We start from the raw sequence: 23,736 nt of genomic DNA, 5'->3' as shown, positions 1-23,736 counted from the left end.
TCCTCTTAGATCTCAGGAGAGTGGAGTTTACAGCTGTCATCACAACAGGTCCTCTTTGGCAGCTGTGGGACTTGTCACTGACGGGTAGTCCGTGTGTTCTCACAGACATGCCCAAGGGCTTCAGGCTGATGTAAGGAATTATTAATTCTGCCTGCCCCTTACTGCCCGGACCATCATCCCCTCTCCAAAACCAATAAATGGCCCAGGACACTGGTAAAAATACACTAGGTGGAAAATAATGACTCGGCCCACAACTCTGTCAGGAAAGGCCCTGTGTAATGAAGGCTTCCACCTAAGGTTTCCTTTAAAGGCTCCCGGGACTATCATATTCTCTCTTCCTGAGATGAGGGGTATAGGGGCTGCTTTTCCAAGCTAACATGGAAGTCCCCAGTTTGGGGGTGAGGAGTTGGCGTTCTCCCAGCTCATTGTGGCCCGAGGACAAGCTGATAATGCAGTGATACAGGGTGGTAAGGGTCGGGGTTCCTCCGGGGACACTGGGTCCAGGTTATCGTGAAGGTTACTACTGCAGGCTTTTGCATTGGGAGAGCCAAGTGGTTTAATGAGTTCTTGTGTATCACACTGATTGTGGCTAATACTCTTGGAATCCTGACTTTATGGTCAGTACTTTATATTCTGGGCTAATGCAAGTCCTCTGGGAACGATGGCAGGGTGGGACAGGATCAGAGATGGGAGGGAGATGCCTGTGGAGTAGGTTATGAGGGCCTCGGATTATGGGCCATCTCTGAGGGAGGAAGAGATGGAAAAGGAAAGAAATGAGGGAGAAAGGGAAGGAAGGAAGCATGAATTGAGCATACAGTTTTGGGAAGGGCTTGGCCAGGCTGGCAGGGCACACAGGGCACACAGGGCACACAGGGCACACAGGGCACACAGGGCACACAGGGCACACAGGGCACACAGGGCACAATGGGCAGGCCCTAGTGCCCCATCTGAGCCCTCACTGTCTGGAGGCTCAGGAGTCTGTCTTTTGACCCCTGTGACGAATCCTGATAACTGTGATGAATCGTGTAACTGGGGTGTGAGCTCACTATGCTCACCACAGGTAAATTATTTCATTCTCGTATTAACCCTCTCATGGGAGGACTAAGACTCTGCTGGCAGATTTTCAGTAAGGGGGCAGACAAAAGTGAAGGAGACCGTGAGGGCAGAAGAGAGGAAAGGGGCAAGTCTGCCTCAGATTTCAGGGAAAGGGTTAGAACCCTGGAAGAAAATGGGAAGAAAATGTGACTCTAAACCCAGATTTCTCTGTCCCCTTCTAGTTCCCAAGAGTCTGTCTGCTTGCAGATCTCTCACTGGCTGAATTTCTGCCAAAGACTAGAGTGTTCAGAGATAGGATTTTCCCCGGTATATACCCCAGTGTAAGTCAATCATTTTTCATGGTGCTGAACAGAAAGCAGTGAAGGATGTTAATTTTTCAGTATGTGCTGCATTTAACACCCAGGTCCTTGAAAGATGAGACAATTGTGATATTTCAACTTTTCATACGAGGAAACAGGTTTGAAGGGTGACAAATAAGATGCCCTCCTGCAGTAGGCACTGTTTCCACAGGCTCTGCTCTACCTGGGAGTGGCCGTCCCTGGTCTGTCGCTCAGGATGGAGGAAATGGCAGGCAGTAGAATTGAATAGTCAAAGGGCTGGCGAGACCCGCTCATTATATAGAATTCCCGAGCTATATACAAGGCATATCTAATGCCTGTTCTGGGAGAAATGCGGAGTTGTGTAAAGTAAAGAAGCCCTACTCTCTTCCTGCTGAGGGATTTGCAATTATCGTCCAGTGTGCTTTTAAAATGGAAGCTACTAGAACTTTTAAACATCAGTAGTGATACTGCTTTATCTTCTAGTTTAAAATCATGTCAATAATGACCCAATTTATTCAACTGCACACTCAGGAGGAAACACGTTTTGCCCTGCATTGACCTTAGAATTCATCATCATTTCTAAGAAGTGGCCTGTCCTGCTATTGCAGGCGATTGAACTATTTCTTTCCCTTAACCCCACCAGTGTGTCTTAGGCTATTAAGCAGTCAGACCCTCAAAAGCATAACGTGTATGATCAGAGGGGTGTGCCTTTTGTGCGGGCTAACTGCCCTCAGCTTTAGTGAGTGTCGTTCGGTGGAGGGATGCCCCACTTTCCCCTCCCGTGCTGTCTGAGCCTTGTTACCTTCTTTTCCTTTCTTATCCCCTGTTCCATGAAGGTGCAGCTCAGTGCTGACCACCATGGAATCCCCAGACCTCGCTGAGAGAGGCTGCTCTTGGAGCTGGGCATGGAAGGCTTGCTGCAGAAGTTAGTAAACGAGAAGTAAAGGAGATGCTAAGAGTGTAAAGACAGCACCAAAATGCTTGAAAATGGATGGTGATGTAATGACTTCAAATCATGCTTCAAACACAGGGCCAAGTCGCTGCTCGCTCCATGGGGTTTAAGTGAGGATCCAGCTAGAACTGGACTTGAGACTGTCCATCTGCCATGAGTAAATGTGTAGCACAAGGTCTTCCTTTGGGGATTTGGAAAGTCCCCTTTTGTCCCAATAACCTCCCTTAAATCATTGGCCTTTTTTCCTAGACTATTGGGCATGTGTTATATAAAGAGACAAAGCCATTATAGAGCCAGCAGAGGGATTGACTGGAATGCCTCCATCCACATGCTGCTCCTCCAGGAATGGGGCGTGGCAGAGAGTCAGTACCAGCAGCTCCAAGGAAGTCTATGCCTGCCACGGATATCATGCCATCTATCCACTTTTTTTTGCTTCTTCTCTCTTTGCATTAATCCAAAACATCTTACAAGTTCTGTGGCTCTATACCACGAATGTCTCTAAAACTCTGAAGTACCCGTAAGCCCCAATATGCAGGGAACCGGGGCACTGATAGGAGACACCTGTAGGTGAGGGCTTCAACAATACAGAGTGAACACGGCCATAACATGAAGTGTGGACACAGTGACAGCCATGTGTCAGAAGTTCTGGATTCCAAGGAGGCATTTACTGTCAGAGCCAGGAGCTCTGGTTTGCTGTTTGAGTTTCGATGATATGACTCTGTGCACCTGTCACTACATGTACATCAGGACAGAAGGCAGCCTCAATGGTGAGCTGGGAGCCGAGATCTCAGCCTCCTAATTTTGTGGCAGCCCCAACAGAAGTACCATGAGCTCTGTCCTCTGGCCCTGGGTAGCAGCGTCCTCTGCCTTCCTGTGAGTTATGAATGTATCTGGGCAAGGGCCTGGCTGCTGGTAAGACCCAACCAAGAGGCAAAGAGCACATCTGAGTGCACAGATAGTGGGGACTGCCATGTCATTTAGGTTTCTGTGACTTAGGGCTATTGTAGATATGGTTTGCAGAAAGGTAGATAATTGCTTAGTAATCCAGCTGACAGGAAAGAAACTTAGCGGGTGGTTAACTGCACATCCATGTACATATCATGTGCTCGGTGGAAATGGCCATGCCTTGTGTGCATTTCAGTCTTGTGTTTGGATACTGTCTACGATGCCTTAATTTGTCTGCCACTCATCATTTCTATCTTCCCAGAAGCCTGGACTCCTGTACATAGTCATAGATTCCAAAATAGAGGTCAAAGCCATATACCCTCTCATGACATCCCGAGATCACATGTCTGAAGGGGAGTTCCGTGCTCCATTCATGGCTCCTCCTAAGTCAAACTTCTCTTCCCTCCTTTTGTTCATGTTCACATCCAGTCCATCAGCAAAAGCCGCTGGCCTTTCTTTCATCATATAGTGTAGAATCATAGCCTAGTGTCTCCATGCTTGTAACCGAAGGCTCCAGCAGGTCAGCTGGAGAAGTTCACAAACGCTTCCAATTGGACACACGGACACACGCACACACACAGAGAGAGAGAGAGAGAGAGAGAGAGAGAGAGAGAGAGAGAGAGAGAGACAGAGACAGAGACAGAGACAGAGACAGAGACACAGAGAGAGACAGAGACAGAGACACAGAGACACAGAGACAGAGACACAGAGACACAGAGATAGAGATATGCACTGACACGCACATGCACACACACTGACACACATACACACATGCATTGCATACATGCTCTGACACCCTCTGCCCTCGCATCTCACTCCAACTCCAAGTCTGTGCATGAACCCTCCCTCACCTCCTTTAACCCCATCACCATCACTTCACTGAGGGCCCCCCTCTCTTCTTCATGAAGCCCCTCAGACTCAGTCCAGTCCAACCACATTTGCTTCCTCTTTGTTTTGGAAGAACATCAGACATGTCTGTCTTCAGAAGCCTAGAATGTTCTTCACATGAGATGCACTAGTAATAGTTTATCCATCTATCTTTAAGTCTCTGCTAGGTTTCGTCTTACTAGAGAGGACTATGCTTCGACCTTCCTGCTTTATTTTTCTCAGTAGTCTGCTCAACATGCTAGTTAGTACTATGTACTAGTTCTGTTACTGTTTCTTCACATAAGGTCTCTGTACATTCTAGAAGGAGATAGGAAGAAAGATGCTTGGGTCCCCACATCCAGCATTGTACTCACAGGACTTTTAATATTTGTCACAGAGTAAATTCTTAGTAGACATTCTAGAAAACACTCAGGAATGAGTGAGGAATTAATAAATGAGTGAATGACTACCTGCAGAGTAGAATCAGGTCAGGTAGGCAGCCATTAAGTCAACACACAAATACATAAATAAAATAAGTGAAGGAAAGAATCATCTTGAGGCTGGAGAGATGGCTCAGCGGTTAGGAGCACTGACTGCTCTTCCAGAGGTCCTGAGTTCAATTCCCAGCAACCACATGGTGGCTCACAACCATCTATGCCCCCTTCTGGCCTGCAGGTGCATACATGCAGGCAGAAAGCTGTATGATGTATACATAATAAATAAATAAATGTTAAAAAAACTTTATTTAAAAAAATCATCTTGTAGGGAAAATGAATATTGGAGGTTGTGATGCTAAGAAGAGTCAAGGAGAACTTTCAAGAGAAGGAAATGTGCCTGCCCCTTAGGATGAGGGAGAGTTACCAGAGAGACAGCCCATGTATGAGACGCTCCAGGCGATGAGGAGGCTGGGGAATTTCAAGTGGGCACAGAGTGAGCAAGAGGGACCATGTGCAGCTGGAGATGCCAGGCCAACTACAGGCTCCTGAACTCTGTACCATAAAGGGCTCCAGAACTCTGGGAGGAGAGTGGCGTTTACGTGAGAGGCTAATTCAAGGAAGAGTAATGGAAAGTCTAGAGATGAGTGAGAACTGAACTTGGGAGTAACTTGGGGTTAGAACACTTGCCTAGCGTGACTTAGCATGTTCAAGACCCTGTGTTAGAGTCCAGCACTACAAAAGGGGGCATGGCAGGCAAAACAGGGAAAGGGGAAGGAAAGGGAAGGAGGAGAGGAGAGGCAGGGTGAGGGAGAGGGACAGAGATAAATCTGTGGTGAGAGAGATCCCGAGAGGGCAGGGAGTAGCCGAAAGGATGGCAGGACTGTGGAGGCGAGCGATGTCTTCACTCTGCCTGGTTGGTGTCTGTTATAGCCATTTTTAAATAGTATTACAAGCTTACAGCCCACGTGTTCCCATCTCTGCCAGGCTTGTCTCACTGAAAGCAGATCTGAATCAGTACTTCCCTTAAGAGGGGATCTAGAAATGGGACTAGGCTGCAGCGTTCATAAACATAAACCACACCTCTTCTCCGCTGCTTCCTGGCTGCAGCTGGCCGGTCAGAATGCTGCAGAATTAGGCCAGTGTGGCTTCTCTGGAAAAGGTTGGTCCAGAATGCCCTGGGCTTAGCATGGAAGGGTCCTGTGTGCTGGTTACCCTGGTGGGGGTGACTCTGAGAGGACAGGCAGCAGGCAAAAGAAAGACGCTCCTCACGTCCCTCACAGCCATTGACACCAGTGACCAGGGAATATGCCAACGTGCCAGGGCTCTCCCAAAGATGGAGTCATCCTGGAGGTTTGTCTTCTTCACGCATAGATCTACAGGTAGGAGCTTACAAAGGGTGGTTCAACAAATGGAGAACACGGTGCCATGGCTGGTGTCATACAGCAACGACATCCACAAATCCCTTTCCACTCCCTCTGAGCAGCTTTCAGTCACTGGAATATATAAGACACATGTATAACTGTGAGGAGCTCTCTCTCTCTCTCTCTCTCTCTCTCTCTCTCTCTCTCTCTCTCTCTGTGTGTGTGTGTGTGTGTGTGTGAGTGTGTGTTTGTGTGTGTGTGTGTGTGTGTGTGTGTGTGTGTGCTACATGTAGACAGATGATTGAGTTTTCTCTGCCTCCAGGTGAAGGATCATCGAGCACAGTAACCCTCCCCCAGGAGGCTGTCAAAGAGCATCTAAAGATAGATACATACACAACCTCTGAGGGACTTTGGTGTCTGCCCAACAGCCCACATCCTAAGCTAAATTCTTATGGCAGCTGAATTCCGCTCATCCATTCACCTAAATCTCCTCCTTTTAGTTGGAACAATTATAACGTTGTATATAGTTATCGTTTTTCAGAAAACAATGCCTGGATGACCTTGCCCTGTAGTCACACATATATTTGGATTAAACAAAAATGGGTTAATTGTATGTATTTACCTAACTTTTAAAGCAAATCCTCTTCCCTTAATTTGTCATTTCTGACTCTTAAGTTTCAAACTTGTTCAATGTTCTTCATAAGGATACACGCTCCGGCCGATCTCCAGGCGAGTTTTCTTTTTCATTCACTCAGCAAGAGGAGGAAGATCTTTGGGGAAGCTGGAAGAGGGGAGGCAGAACACCCTAGGCTCGCACACTACCTTCCTGTGTTCCTTCCTCTGTATCTTCATCTACATCCTGGCTACGTTAGGCATAAATAGACAAACCTGGGTTCTCCTGCAATTGGTTTCCTGTTGGGTTGCTCTGTCACAGCTGAGGCAAGGCCTCTTCTTCGTGACCTCCTTTTCACTGAGGTTCCCTTGTAGTTGCCCTTTTCTATCCCACCAGTTTGAGCAGAAAACCGGACTTGGTTCTCTTCTGGATGCTGCAATGGTGATTATGAGTCAGCAGACATTTTGAGAGCATTTTTAAACAAACACGTTACAGTCCATATTTTGGCAGTGGGCCAATAGGCTTTATACATGCTACTAAATCCTCGTCTTCTCCCATCCCATTTTACAGATGAGGAATGGAGGCACGGATATGTTAAATAATTGGCTCAAAACACAAGGTGGGATTTAACCTCACGCAGGCTGGCTTCAAAGACTGTGCCCTCTCTAGTCTTGATATTATTGTCTGAATTCCAGCCTTGTACCAGCAGCACCCTTTCCTTATGGTTTAGAAGAAAACAGATTTCTTCTATAAAACCTAGCTCTCATGTTCTACCCCCCAGGGGTTGGTTTAAGGACAATATCCAGTTCTAGCTGGAAGGTGACAGGACATGATTTCTTGAGAAAGAATGGACTGTGGGAATGTTTGGAAGGTGATGGGTAGAAATGTTTGCTCAAGCTTAGCTGCATATTGCTGGTTACAGGTAGCCGAAAGTAATATGACCAAGACACTAAAAGATATGTATTCTGGGAGGAATGTTGATATAGCAATATGATTCCATGGTTGCAAGACATCATTTCAAAGCAGCATCTTGTCCATGCTCAACCCTAAATTTGACTAAAACAAGGCTTGAAAATGCACAAATGGCTTACCTCTAAGTAGCAGGCTTGTCCCTGTAGCCTTAGCACTTGTCAGTTCTTCCTGGTGAAGTGTGGGCAGCCTGGGCTGCAGAGTGAGACCCTGCTTCAAACAAACAAGCAAGAAGTATGAACAGTGCAAAGGATGAGCTGTCCGATGCTGTTTCTCTGGACACAGCTGCATTTGGTTTGGTAGCTAAATTTTAATTCCCACCTGTGCTCGTTGGCATCTGCATGTGAATATACTTGGAGCTGGCCTGTCACGTCTGCCAGAGGGCTGTATTCCAACAGTCATGCTGAGACGGAGAGAGAGAGAGAGAGAGAGAGAGAGAGAGAGAGAGAGAGAGAGAGAGAGAGAGAGAGAGAGAGAGGCAGGCTGTGCTTTTCAGAATCTGAGTTCTCTAATTGTATCAATAATAAGCCAATGAGGAAAATAATCAGCAATACATATGTTTTAAAATCACCGGAGAGAGGTTTCAAAAAATTAGCAAACTAGTGATTCAAAGCTAGTGTCCCAACTGAACTTCTCATTTCCTGTGTGTACAGGTGTCACAGTGGCACAGCAACTGACCCAGAGGGCTTCAAGGGAAATGTAGTCTGTTGTACTGAATTTCGTCACCTTTGAATTTGCCATGTGCCTCTAACATCACCTTCTACAAAGCCAAATACTTCTTGAATAACTAGAGGAACATGGGAGGAGGTCTTTACTATCATGTAAAGTATGTTTAAATTATTTATGTACTGTATTAATATACAGGATGCCAATGTACATTATGTAGCTATATTATATGTAGTATATATTTATACATGTGTGTTTAGTACATGTGTGTGTGTGTTTGTGTGTGTGTTTGTGTGTATGTGTGTGTGGTAGTCTGTTTGTGTGTACTTGCATGTCTGTGCACATGAGCGCAGGTGTACATGTGCTAATATGGAGGTCAGAGTTGGGTGTTGGTTCTTACCTCTCACCTCCTTTGAGTCGGGATCTCTCTTTGTTGTTTGCTGCTATGCATGGAAGGCTAGCTGGCCTGCAAATTTCAGGGACGTTCATGTCCCTGCCTCCCACCTCACTGTCTAGTTACCTACACGCTCCTGTGTCCAGCCTTATGTAGACTCTGTGGGTTTGGAGGCCGAGATTTTAACGAGACTACTATTGCCTCTCAGTGTCTACTAGGCCTTCAATTCCAGCGCCATTTGTAAACACCTTTAGTTTTGGCTTCTGTTCATCCGTAGAAGTTTGCTAAAATGCTTGTTCCTTGGTCTCTTCTGGGGTTTTTGTTTGGTCTATTGAAGCTGCTCTGATATCTAGGTTTTTATGCCTGTATGTTTTCTGTGCTCCACCTTTCACCACAGTTCAGCTCAGAGCGCCTGCTGCGACTAGCCTCATCCCTGCCCTTATGCTCACAGAGAAGCAGCAGTTCTACCTCACTGTAAGCTGTTCGCTGGCCGGCAAGGTGGCACCAGCGGCTGCATCAGGCTGGATACACTGTGCCCTCTAGTGAGAGTCGATCCTCATGCTAGCAGGCACCTGAGCCTGTTTGCTCCAGCTAACGTGCGCTCCAGCCCCACAAGCTCTTAACCGCGTTACAAGAAGAAGCCCAGCCTCCCTGCAGAAGGGTTGGCCTGAGTGTGCAGTTGCACCTCCTGCAGGAACCCAGCACACCTTACCCCGTCTCCACGCCCCGAACATGCATCCTAAGCATGTACCTGTGCTCGGTGCAAACCAGCTCTCTCTACTCCATGCCCCTCGGCCCCTTCTGAACCAGGAAGTGCTTGGGAGAAGCTTCTGCTTCTGACCTCTGCTGCCACCCATACTCACATTCTCAGGCAGGGGCTGTTTCCTTAGTTCCGGTGGCGAGACTTCAGCTGCTCTGCTCACAGGGCAGCCTCTCTGCCACCAGAGAGAACACCTTCCACCCAGGACTTTTCAGACCCTCTGCCTGGTTCTTTCTAAGTTTGGTTTTCTGTCTCGGTTTGGATTACACACCTGCCACGATAGGCACCAAATGTAAAAATTCAGGGGGCTTTCCTGTTGCCCCTTTTATCTCCCAAATAAATGACATGGAAACCTGGTGTGTTTAAGCTTCAGCAGTATTTCTGGGCAGGTTCTGAGCTATTCTAACCTGACTATGCTGCCTGGTCTGCTTTCCAGCCATGTGTCCTGTAACCTGCCATCTAGGTCTTGCCCTGACCTCCTCCTTGATCTGTGCCCTCATGGTGACTCCCCTGGTGACCTGCTCATGGCAAATGCCTTATGGCAAACCTCTCTGGTCCTCATTAGAGACACCCTCACTTGGGTCAGAAGTCCCACCATATCCTCTCCTGCCCAGACCTTGGCCAATCAGCACTTTATTAACCAACCAGACAGAAGACTATTTTTAAACACATTGAGACAGAGGATGCTTGGCCATGAATTACAACTAGGTCTCTGGGCATAGTAACCAGAATCTGAATGCACACTACACAAAATTACCCCCAATGCAGGTTCTTACACTTGTGAGGCAAACTCTTGGCCAGTTAGCCATCTCTCCAGCCAAACACAAACACACACACACACACACACACACACACACACACAACTCTAAATGTAAGACTTAAAGGCTTAGCAATGGAAGCTTGTTCTTACACAGAAAAGTTTAAATACCCAAGTCTTGACCATTAAAAAACGTTTGTTAGGATCTGTATTTGATTTCTTGAGAATATAATTAGAATTGTTAAATACACCTAAATTATATTTAATAAAGAATTAGAAATATTTTAATGTTAATTTTATGTGTCAACCTGACAGAACCATGAAGTGTCCAGATAGCTGGTCAAACATTAGCGTGGGTGTTTCTGTAGAGGTATTCTGGATGAGATTAGTGTTTAATTGAACAGTCTGAATAATCCTGTTGCCCTCTCTAGTTATGGGTGGACCTTACACAATTAGCTGAGAGACCAAATAGAGCAAAGGCAGCCTTCCCTTGAGTAACAAAGAATAATTTTGCCTTTAAATTAGTTTTTTCTGTCTTATACTCAAACTGCACAATTTACTCTCTAATATTACAGACTCATCTTAAGGATCTTGGGACTTACCATCATCTCATAAGCTCCTCCCTCCCCTTTCTACAGAACACAGCCTGACAGCTGGCAGAATTCTTAGAACAGATTCTTTCAATTGGGGATTAACTGGGAATTCTACAGAGTATAAGCTAAGCTCTATTGATCTATTTGTCCACTCAAGAGTTTCTCGGTGTTCCTGGTCTTCCACATGATGGTTGGGGTTCCTAGACAGATTCAGAAAGAGGTAAGTTTCTAGAGGGAGTCTTGGCACTTCCAATATGCCCGACAGCACTATGCAGCTCCTGGATGTAGGATGCAGTATATACAGGACATTCCCACTCATCCTTTGAAGAAAATCCCTTACATATGTTTCCTTTTCATGTCTTGGTAGAATTCTAGCTTACATTGTTGAAAAGGAAGAGGTGATTGGGAAGGTTTTGCAGATGAAGTTGCTGATAAATTATTTTTTTATCTGAGGCCACAGCAGAACCTAGAGCCAATGCAGCAAAGGGTCCAGGTTCTGAGGGGTCACAGGATCTAAGGGAATAACCTCAGGTGCTACTGTACTTGAGAACAGTGAACCATCCTTAGACTCACCACACAAAATCACACAGTCCTTAGAGTGGACTGTGAAGCCGGGAAAGGTAAGGCCAAAGAGCAAAGTTTCTTGAAGTAAGAAACTATATCTGCTACTGCAAGATAAAACATAAGGTTTGACCTGCCTCCCAACAGTTGCATGGTTGACAGTGATTATACTGCAGTTGTTGCCATGGGAGTTTAAAGCTCGCATGTAAACCTCAGTGTGTGAGGGCTTGTGAGTAAACTTCAATGTCTGAGGGCCAGCCTTTGGAGAGAGAAGTGTCTGTGAAGACTTCCCAGATGGTTTATGACAACGTTTCTATTAAAGGAAGCTCCACTTGAGGTAACTATGTTACACCATATGTGTTTCTGAGGTAATCTTGGAAAATACTCTCATGATAGAACACCCGTCACCCAAGAGGGACAGGCAGAGCAGAGAAGGATGCATAATCAGCTGGCTGTGCTCTACCAAAGCTTCAGAAGGAATCCAGAAAAGAGTTTTCACAGGTTAACAAAACTATATTTTTTTAATAAAACACATCTGGTAAGGTAGATCTTCCTTGAATTTGCATGTGTTTTCTGTTTCTTGGCTTCTTAAAAGTTTATCAAGTACCTCCATGTGCACAGCTCTGAGCTAATTTGTATAGAATAAGCATAGTCAGGCATTCACCCAGCCCCACTACACATTGGCCTTCATCTATGGGAAACTACATTGGGAGAAACAAACCACGCACATGATGGGGCATGACCTCGGCAGCAAGTCTAATGAGAATGAACGATCAGAGGTCCTTCAAGCAGGTGACAAGGTCAGATCTGAAGGATTAGGAAGATGATCACAACCCTGAGACAAGAGCGTCCACAGCCAACGATGGGGTGCTCACTCGGGAAGAGTCTTGGTATATTAAACAAACACACAAACAAACCAGACAGAACCGTGCATGGATGGAGACAATGAACTGAGGTCCTGTTGCATCTTAAGAGGAAGTAGGTGGTACTAGAAAGCAGGATGAGGAAAGGATGGCTTCATTTCAGTTCACCACGAGGAAACACAACATTGAGGCATGTGAGCATGCGGACAGAGGCCAGAGTAAAGCGGGGAGTGTGGCGACCGTTCATTCTCATTGACCTGGAATTCCCATGTGGCTAACCCAAATAAATAATAAACATGAAGTGAAGATTTGTGATGATAGACATCAGACTGCTACTTACGGTAAGTCATGCTAACAACCTAGGCACCCAATGGTAGGGGACTGTGGATAAACACATGTGACATGATTTTATAGTGCCAACTGGTTCCACTGTTAAAAAATGTAAAAGCACAGTAGAAAATCCCAAAGCTCACATCTCTATGGATACACACATACCTTATTATAGTGTCTTTCAAATATCTGAAAAATAAGCACATGTAATGAAATATCTAAAGGGCAGTGTTATGTAGAAAAGATGGGAGGACTTGGGGTGATATATATTCTCTTTGATAAATTTCTGCCTTTTCCACTATAAAAAGTAAGTGATTTTTAGAGAAATATATATAATATTTGTTAAAATGGAAGATGTGTCCAAATCCCATGGTTGCTAGTCAGGATCTGAGCTACTGTGTGCATTGATGGGTTTGACTGGACCTGCTGTAAACAGCCGACTGACTCAGCAGCTAAGTGAGATTTGATTTTGAAGACGAATTCTGTGCGTTTAATTTTGGATTTGAATCTATGGGACAGGTTTTGAGACTGGGCTTTGGTGGGGGTTGGGAGATGTTCTTCGTGCCTTGGGGGCTCTTCCTAGTTATGGAGAGATTAATGGACCTAGAAATGTAGGTTTGAGGAACACATACATTCATTTACAAAGGGGTCACTTTTGCTGTTTCTAGAGTATTAGGAAAAATCTGTCTTCCAAGCACTTGGCTGACATGACGAAAAGCTAGTGGTCATATGATGCGTCATCTCTTCAGATGCAATCGTTCTCGTGGGCCAGTTAAATCTACTGAGCTTCAGTACACTGTGAAACAGTAAGGAAATATAAACATCTTTGTCAGCAGCCCATCTCCACATGGCATGAACCTGGCAGATGTTTTCTCTGACCCTGTCTTTGCTTATGGGCCCACGGGGCACAGAACATCAGGAAACACCCACAGGAAGCCTTGGCAGTCACTTTGCATTTCTGCCACTAACATCATGTCCAAATAAGCGATTTAGAACTGTAGGGACGAGCTGCTTGCCTTCTTATAATTATTAATTACAAAAATGTAGATGCTGATATTGTGAATTGTCTTGTTTTCATAATAAAGTTTGACTTAACTATAAAAACTACACTTGGTATTGATTGCAAGACTTTTCTCTTGGAGAGAGACTAGACAATATCAGTTCCCTCCTAAGGTTTCAATGACAAACCAAAGTTTGGTTCCGCCAAAGCTACCCCTAGGGAACCAATGAGCTTACTAAGTTTACAGACCATGGGTAAGGAATCACTTGGGGCAGGAGCATGGCTGTCTGTCCCTAAAGCAGCTGCACTCTGACATAGGCACCCGATATAGATGGTGACTTCCTCGTGGCTGCATAACGGAGCCCTTTTCCCCTCGTCATCCCCAGTCTGTACACTCTAGCTCTGCCCCAAGATTCCAAAGCCACATTCAGTTAGGGCGCAATTGCATACAGCTGACTGGGAGGAGTGGCTGGTGTGTTGGTTAGCTTTTTGTCAAGTTGACTCAACCTACAGTCATTTGGAGAGACAGGGATTTGATTGAGGATGTGCTTCTTCCAAATTGCCTATAGTCAAGTCAAGTGGGTCATTTCTTGTTGTTAATTGATGTGGAAAGACCCAGCCCACTGAGGGCAGTGATGGCCCTTGGTGGTCCAGGGTGGTGTAATAAAGCAAGCCTAGCAGGCCATGAGGAACGAGCCAATAAGCAGAGTTCTTAAATGATTCTGCTTTAGTTCCTGTCTTCAGGTTTCTGCCCTGGCTTCAGTACATTGTAAGCAGAAATAAACTCTTTTCTCCATAAGTTGCTTTTGTCCATGGTGTTGATAACAGCAACAGAACCCCAACTGGGACAGTTTACCCTGATGAGACGCTCTCCTGCCCAACCCTCCACACCTCTGTGAGGGATGTCAACAGTTGAGACAAGCTAAACTGAAGACAGTGGCTGCTTGACTTGGAGGCTAGTGCTGTGATTTTCCTGATCCTCAAATTACTTAAGATTTGGCCAGCCTGAAAACAATAAAACCAACTATGTATGTCAAAATATAGATGATAGGTAGATCCATTGAATGAGTGACTGTTTGGTTATTTGATTGATTGATAGCCTTCAACCAGGACAGATTTTTGTCTCCTATGGGAAAAGTCTGGCAGTGTCTCACACTACTTTGGGTCTTCATAACTTGGGTTCGGGAGGTATTATAACAAAGTCCTACTGACATTTATTGGTCTGAGGCCACAGGTACTGCTGAACATCATACATTGTCCTAGAATTATCTGGTCCTAAATATCAATAGTGCTAAGGTTGAGAAATGTCATTGTAAATACATAGATGGGAGAATGATCAAGTACACATAAGAAAATGTTGATTCTGAGATGAAGGGTACATGCGTGTTTTATGTGGACTTTGAAATTCTTCTGTAAGTCTTAAATACAGTCAGTGTCTGCTGAGAGAGGAGGACTCAGTCTTCTCCAGGGATGAGCATCCTGATGGGTTATCTAGGCCCAAGTGATAAGCAAGTAAACAAGGGTCACATTAAATGGGTTCAGTTTGTTGTTACCCAGCGACAGTAGACTTTGAGTGGCAGGGGAGCCCTACTGTCTAACTGGAAATAGATAGCTACCCCAGGAGTTGGTGCTGTTCACTTCCTTATGCATCACAGAAGCTGGAAGAGAAGTGCACAGATGTGCAGTTAGGAGTTCTCACGAGCCAGGGCTTGTGATCAGGTTCAGGGATTTAAAAATGTAAACACCTAGTCATTGAACCTCAGTGGTTTAGCATATCAATGACACTTTTCTGTGTAAAGTCGAACAAAATTTGATGGATTAAAACAATGACTTGTTCTTGAGAGAGAGACAGAGAGAGAGACAGAGAGAGAGACAGAGAGAGACAGAGAGAGAACGAGTGGGAGGCTAGATATTGACACTGAATGTCTTCCTCACACTCTCCACCTTGTTTTTTTTGGGACTGAGTTTCTTCCTGAACCTGGAGCTCACCAATTCAGCTAGATTAGATGGCCGGATGGGGGCTGCAGGTATCCTCCTCTTTCTGCCTCTCCAAGCCTGCAACTGGCTTTCCTATGTGTATGCTGGGGCTCCAAACTCAGGCCCTCGCAGTTACACACTGAGCACTTTGCCAACTGAGACTGAGGCAGCTCTGCAGATTGACGCTTGGCTCTTCCGTGTTCACTGAATGGTGGTTCTGCTTCCTATGCTATTCTGCAGTCACTCATGTTCTTGCCGCCAGCTGTGTGGTAAGCTGTCCAAGACATCATGACTTAACACATCCTGCTATTGGTCATAGCTGCTGGCTGAGGCCATGTTTTCCTCCTATGACTTCTCGTGTCCTGGATCCTCTTCCACGACATCTCTCCAACAGGAGAGCTTGACTGTGGGCTTCCTATGGAATAAAAAGTAAAGGTTTCTCAAAGTCTAGTCCGACCTAAGTCATCCATCACCCCTTTTATTGTGTGTTCTGAGGAAAAGCAAGTTAAAGGGTCAATTCAGATCCAGAGACAGGGAAAGAGACAAAGCAAATCCCATCTGTTGGTAGGAGAAATAAATGAGTTTAGGAATTAGCCTTAGGAGTTGATTATGTCGTGGGGGTTATCTCATAACATAATTCCTTAATTATAATTTATAATTTATGGCCTTATAAAGTAGTCCTAAGGCAAGCATTCTCCCTTCATGTAAACATACAAGGTGTTGTCTGTGAACCAGAAAATGGTTCACATTAAAGCATTAAAGCAACCACATCCACTAGTGCCAATGTCTTGAGATTTCTGGTGTCCAAATCCATAAGTTTTCATTCTCATGTCTTTTAATAGCATTCTAGGTGGACCGTGGAAATCTCTAATTTCCACAGATGCTAGTAACTAAGAACTGTGGGTCTGGAGAGATAGTTCAGTGGTTAAGAGCACTGGCTACTCTTCCAGAGGACCCAAGTTCAACACTCACATGGGGGCTCACAACCACATGTAACTCCAGTCTCAGGATCCAATGCCCTCCTCTGGCCTCTGCAGGTATCAGGCATACACGTGGTGCATGGACTTACATGCAGGCAAAGCACTCATCCACATTTAAAACAAATAAGCAAAGAACTGGGAGGTCAAGCCAGGGCCAGTATTCCTGGAAGAGGAGCCAAGCTTAGAAGCTGTACTCCGTTGGCTGGTGTCATCAACAGCATATGCAGATGGTGTCCCCTCTAGTACAGGATGCCTCTCTGGAGAGTCTACGACTTAAGGTTGTCCCTTATGGGTGTAGAAGGAAGGATCTGTTTGGCCTTCTTTGATTTCTATGCCTGGTGCCTACCTCCCTATTCCTGGGTCGTCACCAAGGATCTTTGTTCGGTATTTAACCTCACTGACCACCATTACCCAGGCACGCCCCCTCCTCACCGCCTTTTCTATATATTCTGAGCATGAGATACTGCTGAGTTTTACCACATGCCTGAAGAGTAGCTGCCTACACTCCAGAGAATGTTACAGAATGAAATTCAGCATGTTTATGGAATGCGTGAGAGTAGCCCACCATACTCTTGTAGGCTTTTCCCAGGACCCACAGACAACCCTTGCAATGTGAAATGTTTGCTTGACTTGAAATGGAGCAGGTGATCAATGAATGAGTAATCCCTGCCCCCAAGTGCAGCCATGAACTTGAAAACAATGAAGGGGTTCCATTTTCCCAGATCATTAGGATGCTATTTTGGATGATTTGCAGCCTGCTGGGTGGGGAGGAGATATTTATTTTGCATAAAAAACAATGTTTGTTATCTAGTATGGTTCTGAAATCCTCCCGCCCCTCATGGGAGACAGCTGACTTTCCTCCAGGCCTGAGGTAAATGAGGAGCATAATTATTTGATATAGAGCTCCTTGGAGGTCACGGATTTCCAAAGATGCAGAAAAATTTCTTTCCTTAATTCCTGCTGTACTGTTGAGTAATAAAATCTTGGTTTTGTTATTATTATAGCACTCATTATATTCAAAAATTAAAATATTTGTTTACTATGGAAAATTTGGAAAGCACAAAACAAAAGAGAGAAATGAGAGGTCTTGAGCAATTGCTTTTTGGTTGGAAGTACTTGAAAGGGCTCAGGGTAAGCTAAGTGTAGAGCCATGAACCCCCAAAACCAAACACACTGAGACCCACTGCTCAGCATAGAGCCTTGCACCCCCAAGATCACATTCACTGAGACCCACTGTTAACAGAGTTAGCCTCTCCCCTCCCGATCAGAGAGAAAGATCTGGGGATCTACAGATTGGCACACACACATTCATACAGATACAGAGATGTAGGTATTCACATAAACACTCATGGCTTTCCTTAATAATCGCAGTCACACTGAAAAATAACCGAACAATACTATGGTTGTGCAGTGTAGCATAAGGCATGTTCCTGCCATTAAATATTCTTCTTACTTTGACAGGACAGCGATACAGATGCGCTGGTTGGGTGTTTGGAACATGTCCTGGGTTACACCTCTCTAGGTAAGTCAGCTTCTTCAGTCTCTGTGGTGCTCTTTGCTGCTTCTGTTAGAATATCCAAGAAGTGGGAAGCCTTTGAGGAACGTCACAGATCTTCCGATCAAATTCCGCATCCTACAAAGGAAGAGGCTAAGGCCGACAGCGATCGAAGGGTCTGTGGGAACAGCTAAGAAACTCAAGGAAGAACCCCTTATTATTATTATTACCAGAGACTCCCAGGCTTGAAGGATGAAGTAAATGACATTTGGTGGCCATCTTTGAAGCCTGGCAGTGCACAGTACAGTAAAAATCCCTGGAAGAGGACCCTCCCTGCCCAGCTGGTCCTAGCAAAGTAGATTGCATTCAGCGAAGCTGAAAGGACTGTCACTCCGAAGGTCAGTCAGTTATTGGAAGAGATTTGGTCTAAAAAACAAAGCTTGAAATGTCTTTAGCGTTGTCAGTCTCAATAAATGGGATTGTTGTGCTTCAAGGAGAAAACCCTATGATTTTTTTTTCTTCTATTTTTTTTTAATCCAAAAAGCCCAGCTGTGATAACTTTCAGCATTAGACAATAGATTTTTTTTTCACACAGAGTTCTTAAAGAGCCGAGATGAAAATGACTGAGGTTTTTTTTTTCTTTTAAATTTTGAGTGACTGTTTTACAAATTTTAACTATAAAAACAAAAGCGATATCTTCAAAAGAGATGGCAAGAATATAGAGCTCAACGATGACATTTTTATGTGGGGGAAACAGTCCTTGCTCTCCGTCAGGAGCTTTCTGCATAGTGTACCTTTTTCTCATGTTTGCACATCCCCGTGCATGAAGCCATCACTACAGCAAAGGTCTTTGACTTTTCCCTCCTGGCCATCACCTGGGAAATGACATCCTGCATAGCAGCAGTGTTTGTTAAGGGCATCTCTCTCCTAGGGATGGTCTAGAGGACACGGAGAGCTTCCTTTGGCCAAGTCAGTTTTCCTCTCTGTATCTCGATTAGATGAGAAATCTTTAAAGCAGGCTTCTCGGGCAGGTTTTGGAACAGGAGTGTACACTGAGCAGTGTGGGCCAGAGGCTGCGTTTCTCCCCTGTGTTTTTCCAGAGACTCATACTGGGCCTGGTGACGAAGAGACCCCCTGGCAAGCATTTTAAACTATTTTAGAAGCAATCAGATGTAAATCTTTTTAATTTTCCAGCTGCAACCAAAATAGTTGCCCTCTTGTCCGTTTTACAAATTGGCTTTTCTACCTAAAATTGTGTCTTGAAAAAGTCAGACTCCTCTGCAAAAAAAAAGTAACCTGGAATGTGTAGGTGTCATCTAAGCTCCCTTCTGGGTTGTATACTTTTGTAAAAGTGAGCATGCAGTGTGTGTGAGCACACACTGATGTCTGCCTGGAGCCCCATTAAAGTGGCAGACAAGAGATTGAGCTGACGTAAACCTACAGGAGAAAGGAAGTGTGAGGAAGGTACAGGGGAGTCTGAGACATTGATGAATGGGGGATAGAACTCTGGAAGTTATGTTTCTCAGATGTATGTGGGAGGGAAGTGGGATGATACATTCAGTGTGGAGGAGCAAGCCCACTGCTTCCACTGAACCTCAGAAAGACTCTGGACTTTACCCTCGATTACTCTGAGAGCAGGGTGTGGGTGGAGAGAAGGGTTGGTTGACGCCCGAATAAAGAACAATGAATTCCAGCTCCTTCTCCCCCTAACACTGCCGTGAAACCCTTCCCAAGATAAGACACAAATCACTAGATTTTATGGGTGGGTGTATTAAGTGACAGAGGCTCTGGGTTTGGGGCACATCACATTTACCCACATCACTGATATGGTGAAAACAGAAAGGAATGAGCCTCAATGTTGATCGCTAAAAACCCCAAAGGCCACTTGAATTACCTACTCCTTCCAAATACTGGAAGGGCAGCATGGATCCATTCAGACCACAGCACTCTGAGAACTCTTAGCAGACTAAGCTTCCTGTGAATGTGGATGCCCTCCCAACTGAATGGCTAAGAGCGGACCTGCCAGCTGATAATAGCAAGGTTACGGAAAGAGCTTAACATGGCTTGTGATGTTTAACATTTAGACGTGAACACACAGCCAGATGAAGCCATTACATATGAAGAACTCTAACAAACAGGAGAAAAGTCAAGACAGACACACACAAAAGCCACAGGAAGCAAACACTGTACGGAAGAAAGGAAAATTATCCCATCAAACCAAATAAGCAAGAACACACCATTCCATTCCATTCATTTGTCTCTCTTTTCTTTCTGCAGTACTGGGGACCATGTACTTAAAATTATAATTCAAAAGCAGAAAGGAAGATTCAGTAGAATTAAGAATAATCTCCAGAATAAAATAAGCAATAAAAAAAGCATCAAAGTGGTTTAAAATCTAATTAAAGAAATTTGGGGAGAACAGAAAGAAAGAAATTGATATATCTAGAAAGAATAAGACAGATCACATATAACATATCAGGAAAAATAATGGCTCCTTATCTTTACAATAATATTAAAAACTAGAAGATAATAAAATTTGAACCTAGAATTTTTATCTTCTCAACCATAACCAATATAGATATTTTAAAAATCTATCTAAATTACCATCATCAAGTGTGAGAGGGGAATAGAGCTATTCTCAAACATACAACTTCAAAAAGAATGTCTCAAAAGTATCTATGTCTCATGACTTTTCTTAGAAAGTTCCAAGAAGTAATTATACTGTATGAAAATATAGCAGTTGATTAAGAGGCAGTAATACAGGTCTACAGATAATGGGGATTCAACACAGAAGAATACGGGTTTCAGGGACTGATAGGAAATGGCAGTGTCTGGTGGCAGCTGAGTAACAGGCCTGGAGAACAATCCTTTCAGACTGGGCTGCACCTGAGGGCCTCGAGGCTCAGCGCACATATCCCAAAGACTGTGGAACTAATGAAAACCCAGAGAGTCTGGCCATTGTGAGAGTTGGGAGATGGATTATGCTTCCTCTTGAAAGTTTAGGGGTGGATGAGAGAGAAACGGCTAAAAAGCAAAAACAATGGATAAACCCCAAGGCAATTACTAACTCCTGAAAAAAAAACATAGAAAGGAAATGCAATGTACATACATTGTGTTATGGTATTTCTTCAGTCATAATGATTTAAAGATTTGATTATTTTAAAAGTTGGCAAGGTAGAGAAGAGAGAGAGAGAGAAGAATGGAGAGGAGAGAAGGGGACAATAGAGAGGGGGAGGATAGAAGGAGGAGAGAGAGAAAGGAGAGGGAAGGAGGGAGACAGGGAAGGGAGGAAGTACAGAGGGAGGAAGGGATAGAAAGAGAGACAAAAACAGAGATGAGAAAGAAAAAAACAAAATTTAAATTCCCCATGCGGAGTAGAAAGTTCATAGATAGTATAAAATAAGAAACTAAAATATACTTGTATAAATGTGATATAGAAAAAAAGAGAAAGCAAATAAAGGTAAAGATGTTTAATGCAGTTGATCTGCAGAAGTGGAGCTCACAGGTCAGATAAGAAACCACTTTCCTTTTCTTCAAATTGTTAATTTTGACTTTTAAAAGTGCTATGCACATGAATTCATGAGTTGACTTTTAAAATGTTTAATTAAGTATATGGATGTTTGAGCTTCGTGTACTATATGTATGCCTGGTGCCCAGGGTGCATTTCCATTGGATACACACCCAGAAGTGAAATAGCTGCATTATAACCATTTTCAGTTTTCTGAGGCACTTCAATACTGTTCCTCATAATAGCTACAGTAATTCACATAAATCTGCACAATTAAAATTAGTGTCATCGTCGTCATCATCATCATCATCAAAGCCTTGTAAAGTAGAGACCAATTCTATTTCCTCTAGTGAACCTACACTTAAGTCTGGAATAAGACATTTGACCACCTTGATTACTAAGAGTATAGTAAACTTAAATGTTTGTTCATTTGTTTGTTTGAGACACTCACTCTATGTAGCCCTACTTGTCCTGGAACTTGCTATGTAGACCAGGCAAGTCTCAAACAACGATTTCCTAAACATCTTTTTAAAGCTATGTTGTCCAAAAAAAAAAAATAAAAAGGGTACATAGACTATGAAGTTCTAATAGCCTGTTTCCAAATTCTTTAATTGCCAGACTGAACAAGTTCATCCGACTTGGGTGTCCTTGCGTTAGAGCACCCTGGCATCTGCAGAGAGTAGTTACAGCGCACTGCAGAGTTGGCCACAGGTAAACTGCTATGCTTGCCACCCAAAGCTACTTCTCATCACTGGCAACCTCCTTGTGCGGTTGTCTCTGTGTGTGTTAGCTTACGGTGTGTGTGGTTATCTGTGTGTCTTAGCTTACGGTGTGTGTGGTTATCTGTGTGTGTTAGCTTATGGTGTGTGCGGTTGTCTCTGTGTGTGTTAGCTTATGGTGTGTGTGGTTATCCACGTGTGTGTTAGCTTATGGTGTGTGTGGTTATCTGTGTGTGTTAACTTATGGTGTGTGTGGTTATCTGTGTGTCTTAGCTTATGGTGTGTGTGGTTATCTGTGTGTCTTAGCTTATGGTGTGTGTGGTTATCTGTGTGTCTTAGCTTATGGTGTGTGTGGTTATCTGTGTGTCTTAGCTTATGATGTGTGTAGGGGTTAACTTATGATGTGTGTGGTTGTGCATGTATGTTAGTGTGATGGTTTGTATATGCTTGGTCCAGGGAGTGGCACTATTCAGAGGTGTGGCCTTGTTGGAGTAGGTGTAGCTTTGTGGGAGAAAGCGTGTCACTGGGCATGGGCTTTAAGACTCTCTTCTTAGCTTCCTGGAAGTCAGTCTTCTCCTATTTGCCTTCAAAATAAGATGTAGAACTTTCAGCTTCTCCCGAACCATGCCTCCTTGGTACTGCCACGCTCCCGCCTTACTGATAATGGACTGAACAAACCTCTGAACCTGTAAGCCAGCCCCAATTAAATATTGTTCTTAGGAGTTGCCTTGGTCATGGTGTCTGTTCACAGCAGTAAAACTCTAACTGAGACAGTTAGCTTATAGTGTGTGTCTCTGCCGCTGTGATTAAACACTGACCAACAACAGCCCGCAGAGGAAAGGGGTTGTTTGAGTTACATATCCTGATCACAGTTGCCACTGAGGGAAGCGGGGCAGGCACTCAGGCAAGAACAGGTAGGAAACATGGAGAAAAGTTATTTATTGGCTGGCTTCCATGTTAACTCTTCAGCTATCTTTCTTTTTTAATAAAAAACCTAATTAAAATGTAATTAGATAATTTTCCATTTTCCCCTTCCTCTCTCCAACACTTTCAATAATAACTCACTCTCCCTCAAGCTCATGGCCCATTTGTCTTTGTTAGTTACACGTAAGTGTAAACACGGAAAGATATAAATGTAATCTGCTGAGCCTGCCTAGTGTGGCTTGTGTGCAGATTGTTTTGGGGCAGAACACTTGGCATTGGATAAGCAATTATGGAGCCCAGTGAAGTTTCCTCCTCCATGTTAGCATGTCTGTTGAAACGGTCATTGTTCAGGTCCTGTTTAGGCAGATGTGTAACCAGACTTTTGGCAACTTTTTGGGTTCCTATTTTTCTACCACCCTACTCCACCCTATCCCTTCCAACACCCCCCCCAACACTACGTAGGAGAGAAAGAAGGTTAAAGGGGAAAGGGGACATTGATATTATTAGACTACTTCCTGCTGATTAGGGACATTGAGTTCCTTGGGGCAGTTTTAAACTTTGTCATCAGGATGTCTCCAACCAGCAACCAATAACCAAAAACCAACAACCAGCAGCAGCCACACCCCTCTCAGACTCTTGCCTTTATATACCTCTCCTAAGAGTCTCCAGAATTCCAAATGTCATACACG

The 23,736-nt window shown here is 44.3% G+C and overlaps 1 protein-coding gene across 1 annotated transcript in view; it reads left to right on the top strand.

Moving 5' to 3' along the window:
* Nek11 (NIMA-related kinase 11) overlaps positions 1 to 23,736 on the top strand; it is a gene marked incomplete at its 3' end in the record, with an annotated part of 237,218 nt that overhangs the window by 156,259 nt on the left and 57,223 nt on the right. Inside the window, 1 exon segment of the mRNA NM_001413824.1 lies at positions 17,863 to 17,923. Coding sequence (NP_001400753.1) covers positions 17,863 to 17,923 — 61 coding nt within the window.

This window comes from Rattus norvegicus, chromosome 8, assembly GCF_021556685.1.
Source record: "Rattus norvegicus strain SHRSP/BbbUtx chromosome 8, alternate assembly SHRSP_T2T, whole genome shotgun sequence".
Classification (NCBI taxonomy): Eukaryota; Metazoa; Chordata; class Mammalia; order Rodentia; family Muridae; genus Rattus; species Rattus norvegicus.
This window is presented reverse-complemented; position numbering and strand designations above follow the sequence as displayed.